Below are 6,948 nucleotides of genomic sequence, written 5' to 3'. Positions count from 1 at the left end.
AGGTTTTTCCTCCCAAGGTGGAGAACCCTGCATTTTTCAGGCACTGTGTGTTTCCCATTAACTGAATGGGACCCATTACACCTCCCTGAACTACTGTTTTACAACTAAAGCAGTGGTTTTTAACCTGTTTAGACTCAAGGCACCCTTTGATAGTCTCAAGATGCCCCTTGGAAAATGCCAGATCATTGTTTTCACTCTTTTTTTTGACTACCAAAAAATACTAGAGTAATTAATCTGCTGCAAAGAACTAAGAAAGGTTGCAACAGGTCTGGATGCTTGTAACCCTATGAATTCCTGTCTGCAATCTCTGGGTTTATTTGTGAATCATGCTTGCACACCTATCAACGCTAACATTGTGTGGCACCCCTGAAAGGATCCCAGGCACCTTAAGGTGCTATGGCATCCTGGGTGAGAATCACTGGTCTTAAGTCAGACAACACTATGGTGGGCTCGTGTTATGTCCGCACGGAAAACAGCTGAAGAGCTAAAAGCATTAAATGAAATCTTTGATTCTGAGGCGTCATTTTGTGGCAACACCCACAGAGGAGGCTGCCTACAGAGAAGGGGTAACAGCATTATTTCCTTGGTCTCCCTACTGGAGGGCTAATACGATGATGGCTAGAGAGAGATGTTCACCTGCTCACCCCTCAAATGGATCATGGGTAGCATCTTAGTCCCCAGCAGCCCAAACAGTCACCAGATGGCAATGTGGTCTGGTTGCAACCATGGATCTCAGCAGCTTGCCAGAAGCCCATGAAATTAAGCAGCAGCTAATTAAAAACATTTGGAATCACTGGCAAGGGCATTGATAATGGATTCCCAAATCAGAATGATGGATAGCTCTGTACAGAAAAGACCCAAACACCTGCTCTGGAAATCCAGTGAAATGCTTGGGCAAGCCCTCTAATCACTGAAGCATTTTAAAGGATAAGTGCCATCATCAAAGTCTATCACTGTACACTATAATTAGCCTTTGGAGCATTTTGCCCATCTCCATTCAACTCACAGCTCTTGCCTCAAATCAGAGGTTGTTCTCTGTGAGTCACATCAAAGCCTAATAACGACCCTCCGGCATTCAGCTTCACAGATCACAGCCCTCCTCTGGCATGGAACCGTGCCACACTCGCTCTCCTCATCTTGCGTAGCAACCAAAGACCATACATACCTGCAATCAGGGATTTTCTCTGCTAAACCAAAGTCCCCTACGATAGCCGAGTATCCATTATCATCATGCTTTATTAAGCAGTTCTGAAAGCGGAAAGAAAAGGGGAAAAATTGAAGACAGTCTGGCTTAAAAATCCCCCGACTAATCCATATATTTTAATTGCAACAAGATGATTAGAGTTGGTTTGGAAGACAGGAGACACACTTGAGCCAAACTATGCACACGTCAATCAAACCTAGAGGTGCTGAAAAAAAAAAAAGCCATACAGTTACACATTTAAAAAAAACTTGCTGAGACAGCAGATTACCAGAGATGGCAAATACCCAGCTTTTAGCAAGAACTAGAGTGATTTAACCCCATCCTGTTGGTCTGAAGTAAACCCTGAACAATCCTCAGAGTTTCCTTGGACTAAGCCAGAACATCCCAACCTGTATGATTGATGTTATCTGAGAGGAGAGGGATCTTTAACATACTTTTGTCCTATTGTTTTCAAAAAAAAAAAAAATCAGTTTTTAAAACCATATTGTAAGGGCACTACCTTATGAGCAGCTTCCAGTAGGAAATGAAAGTCCTAACAGGCTGTTAAGTCCCAAATTAAGTCACAGTCGTGACCCACAGCACACCATAAAGCATCATTTAAAGGGTGCAGATACGAGGAAGAAAAAAAGCCATTAAAAATGCAGTCTCTTTTCCTTTCTAACCCCTCCTCCCTCTCATTTAATGAAACATTTAGGCAGGAGCTGAGCTTGCTCCAGTCCCACAGCCTCCCAGCACAGGGAGAAGCAGGATGGGAGGATCAGTGCAATCTCTTCCTCCTTCTTCTTCCCAAAAGATTCTTACTAGGTTTTACTCCATCCACCCACCACAGAAGAATGCATCCCACAGCTGCATTTCTTGCTGCCCACACAAAGATATGATGGCAGCTATAGGCAGCCCTCTGCAGACTTCCCCAGACTGGTACCTTGCGATAACAGCTAGGAGCAGGAAACTCGCTGTGCTCACTTCACTGTGCGCAAAACCCCTCACCACTCCCCACCCCTGTGTTTGTCCAGAAAAAGCATCTACTCAAAAGAATGATTCCCTTGTCTGGAAGATCAAATGCAGATCACTATCCATTATATACAGAGATTATACTAGCCCCATCTGCAAAGTAAATGTGTTTTTCCTCCTCTTGATTAAAAGGTTAAATAGGCCATTCTCATATAAAGAAAATCCGGCAGGCTGCCTTAGATTCCTAAGTGCAAAGGCCTATTTGTTTAACATGACTCAACTATAATAAATAGTTGGCTTTGGGATTCCTACATTTATACTCAGTTAAGTGAACCACACAGGCCCAAAGTGCAACGAAGCTGCTCAATTATGGGCTTTGTTATCTCTTATCAAAGAGCGCATTCATCTCACTTGCCTGCAATTGAACACGTGTTCGTTGTAAAATGCATCTGAGTCCTAGACAGCTAGAACATTTCTTGAGCCCTACTGTCATGGCTTGAATGGAGGCGCCATTGCATCGTATTCAGTACTGAACCAAGCAGAGAAGGACACTACTAATCTCACAAGCACCATATGACAGGTTGATAGAGTGAAAGGTTGGACTTTTAAACCATACCCACTACTCGGGTCATATTTACAATGGAAAGTCAGGTGACAAGTCATGTTGAAACTGCTGCCTGGCAGGTTTTATACACCCCTTCCATTATTCAAAAAACAAGAACGCTTGGAGCTGGGTTTGCTTCTCCCCGTTCATACCCACTGTTTACTGGCTCAGGTCAAACAGAGAGAATTGGACGGTTCCCTTCACGCCCTGGCTCTCCTGCACTGGCATGCTGCTTCAGTGAGCAGTTTGCAAAGACTGCAGAACTCAGAAATGCTCGTGCTGGAACTGGATATATATGGGGACATTTCTACTACCCTGATGCTCCACAAACGTTTGTGTCTTCTTGAAAAGCAACCTCCAACTTGCATCAACTTGACATCAGGGACCCCTTTATCACTCGGTGCCATGGCTGCAGCCTCTGCTCGCACCTGTAAAACCAACTCTTAGTCTAAAGCAGGAGTGTCAAACATACAACCTGCAGGATGCATGTATGGAGCTGTGCTGTCTGGCCTAGGGGGTCCAGAGGAGCCAAGAATTTGGGGGTGATCAGGGGCAGGGCCTGCTGCCAAAATTCAGGGTTTGGAGCCTTGTTGGGGATGTGTTGTCAGCAGGGGTCAAGTGATCTGTCACTGCCGTGTGCAGATCCAGCCCACAAGAAACCCTGCAGACCAGATCTGGCCTGTGAGGAGCACTGAGCTTGACGCCCCTGGTATAATGGGGTCCCTTGATAAAGGCAAGTTATGTTTTTAATCAACCTTCATGCCCATGTCCTGCACTCAGCTACTGCCAAGCCCAAATCCAAATGCCCGATTCACACCGCGCAGCCTGGCTCCCCGGCGATGTTTGCTAACAGCTGCGAACTCACTGCTCTGCAGATGGCTCTGCAGCACTCGCAGATTGGCTCCAGGGTCTGTTTTGAAGTGGGTCTTTGGAAGAAAGGAAGCAAAGCAGTTACTACACCCCGCTGGCTGGGCATCCTCCCATCCCTGTGTCTGATGTTACTGCCAGCGAGCCGGTGCGCAATGCCAGAACTCAGGGGAAGTGAGGGGAGAGCGTGCTTGGGGCCTCCCTTTAGGTAGGGCACTCGTTATTAGCTGTGCAGCCCTGCTGGGCTTCACAGATGGGTTAAGTCGTCATCTACTTTCTGAACATCCTTGTTTCTGGTGCTGCGAGTCTGAGGTCTTGTCTACGTGGAGAAGTTCTACCTACGGCTTTCCTTTAATAGTTAAACCACTGCAAACCCCTTTGCAGGTGCACTAATTCCAGTACAAGTGGCCTTAGCTTGAGGTCAATTAGCCACAGGTGAAACAAGCCCTCCATTGGTTACAAAGAGGTATACCTGTATTAAAGAAAATGATTGAGTTAAAACAGGTGCAAGTTTACTGACAAGTTTCAAGTCTTCAACCACCATGTGGACCACGGCAGGGTCACTGGGAGTTCTCCATTGCTTTCACAGAAGCCAGATTTCCCACCTGCAACCTGTTGAGATGGTTTGGAGCCAAAGAGCCAGTGCCTGAAAAAGCAGATCTGTGCCTCGCTCCGTGCTTGCAACCACACCCCAAATAGCGCACGAAGAAACACTCCCTGCACCACTACATCCATCTTCACCTTCCCAGCGCCATATAATCACATGGCAATTCAGAGTCTGCATAAAGCATGCCTGGATTTAACATGTAATACTGGAAGGGGCTACTGTGAGGGCCTCCCATAAGTAGGAGTGATGGGACTTGCATGCACCCTATGAAGGCAGTTTCTGTGCCCACACACCCTACTCCCAAATTAAGTGTAGGATAACTACAAAACTGGGTTCTAAAACAGGGTGGAAGCAGGGGGGAAAAAAGCAACTGCTTTGGTGCAGAGAACTTTTTCTAGCTGAACCGAGTTCAGAAATGGAAAGGGTGACAGCAGGGCCAGCCAGGGAAATGAAGAGCCAAGCTGCCCTACAACAGGCTATCAAAAAAATCCCTTCCCTCCTCCTCCCGAGCTCTTGGTAGGAGCTGCAGCACAATGAAACACGATGCGTTTCCAAGCTTTCTCGCTGGACATCCCCACGAAGCTCTAGATGCCTTGTTTCTCCAGGAGGTTTTACACAGCCCAGCAACACCACGTTCGACTTGTTTTCCTTTTTAAATGGGGGAGACACCAGATATTTGCTCTGATGAAAGGGAGGTGCTCCGTGTATGAGCCCGCAAGGGTTAACCAAGCTGTTTATGCAGAGACAGATGTGAGCGTGCATAAAGCCCCCTTTGTGCATTCGGGGAGCTCCACATCTGCTCTGCACAGCCCGACCCGGCTTGGGCGAGAGCTGTGGTCTCCTCTCTGTTCAACGTAAACAAAGATGGAAATAGACTCACAAATTCGGGAGTTAAAAATAAGCCAGGCAGGCGAAGAGCCTGCTGCATTTTGTTCTTCAATCTGACACTGAGCACGAATTCCTTTGAGAGGGGTTTTATTCCCGTTCGTATCAATATCTTCATTAAAGTTCTTGCCATGTCACCCGCTGGCCTCTGGCAACTGCTCCTTAGTCCAACAACCTGTGCATCAACTGGAAGGCATCAGCTGGCTTCATCCTGCCGGGAACAGCGCAGACAAGGAGGCGACCAACAGCAATGCTACAGTCCCAGACAACTCTCAGTCACCACAACAGCACATTTCCTCAGCGACACACAGTCCTGGTTTGCATTTCAATGCTTTTCAACCGACTCTGCTACGACTAGAAATAGTCGCAGGGTTTCTAAAGTAAGCAAACAGCGCATCGCATGAAAAGACTGCAGCGAGCCCACAGCTTGTGTAGGTGAAGCTGGCAGCACCACCTATCATTAGGCTGGCCTAACGTTTCCTATTCTAAGCCCCTGTTTCCAGTTGCTTACAATTTGGTTGGGCGGTTTGGACTGCAGCCTTCTCAGCTCGAGACTGATTCAGGCTGACGGCGGCCCCAGTAGTGAAACCCTCCCTCTGAACCAAGCTAGGACATGGCACACTCTGCCCTGTTAAGTACTGACAATTTTTTTCTCTGAGAAACAGTTGCCCTCTGGCTTTGGAGGGACCTGAAGCTTGGCAGGAGGTGTCCTACCCTGCAAGGATGAAGGCTGATATCCGCATGAAAATCCACCCAACTGGGCCAAGTTACAAACCTCTGGAATAACGATAGTTTGCACACTCTCCATAGAGTACCTAGCGAGAGCTGGCAGCTGAGCTCCCTGGAGACGGCGTCGACAAGAGGCACGTGCCAGCCTGGGGCTGGGCAGCACTTTCCATGCAATGGTGGCTCTGGGCTGTAATGGCCGCATTGCTAGACAGGTGAGAGTCTCTGCCCCACGTTCACGATGACTACTCCCGGATGGGGCCCAGGCGGTACAGAGGACAAACTGCCGAGCTGAATGCAGAAGAGGCACGGACTGGACCAGCTGGTGGAGAGGAAGCATATCGAGATAGGGTGCCTTGGGGGTCTGGAAGACAACCCTGGGCAGGCTGGAAGCCAAGACAAGCAGCGGTTGGGGAAACTGGGAACCAGTAAGGTGATGGAGTAAAAAGACAGAGCTGAGATGCGGTCAAAGAACAGGGACTGGCTGGACAAAGACTGGGAAAAGGAGCCTAGGGTGGCAAGGCTGACAGACTGGAGGGGTAGCTTGGGAGGGGAGTGAGTGGAGGTCAAAAAGGGAGACAGACAGACAGGATGAGGACCTGAGGAAGGCAGATATGGGATCTCTATTTAGGCAAAGAGACTGGGGACATGGAGCTGGTGCCTAGGAACTAAGAATCACTAGACAAGGAAAAGCTTTGGGACTAGGAGAGGCCCAAGGACTGAAGAGATGAGAAGGAGCTGGAATAAGAGGCTGGGATGGGGAAGACACAGGACAGAAGGGGTCAAGCTTGGGAAGTGGGCAGAAGGCCTCAAGATCCCCATACCTATTCTTCCTCTGCTGTCAAACAACTGGTGAAATCTGGCTCTAACCTTCCAGTCATGCTAGCCCATGGAAATGACAACCTGCTACTGCCGTTACTCCCCCAGCTCAAGCAGCAGAGGATCTCAGCATCCCCAGCCTGCTGGAAGACAGCAGCAGGATGATGCCAGGCAATGTTTCTAGCTTGCTTTCTGGTTTGGTTTATTAAAAGACTAGGAAGTTGCACAAAACCACCTGTAATTAAGTGTGTGTGGGGGGGGGCGGGATAACGTTGTGAATTCAAG

General features: G+C 48.2%; 1 protein-coding gene across 2 annotated transcripts in view; it reads right to left on the bottom strand.

Annotated features, from left to right (window-relative positions):
• Positions 1–6,948, bottom strand: part of TESK2 (testis-specific kinase 2) — a 147,746-nt gene that overhangs the window by 30,772 nt on the left and 110,026 nt on the right. For both annotated transcript variants that reach the window (XM_019501398.1, XM_019501399.1), the window contains exon 6: positions 1,166–1,248. In XM_019501398.1, the coding sequence (XP_019356943.1) occupies positions 1,166–1,248 (83 nt within the window). The remainder of the gene's footprint in view (positions 1–1,165; positions 1,249–6,948) is intronic.

The sequence above is a fragment of the Gavialis gangeticus genome, unplaced genomic scaffold (assembly GCF_001723915.1).
Source record: "Gavialis gangeticus isolate Ggan-Ray unplaced genomic scaffold, GavGan_comp1, whole genome shotgun sequence".
NCBI lineage: Eukaryota > Metazoa > Chordata > Crocodylia > Gavialidae > Gavialis > Gavialis gangeticus.
Note: the sequence above shows the minus strand (reverse complement) of the source record. Positions and strands in the feature narration are given on the sequence as shown.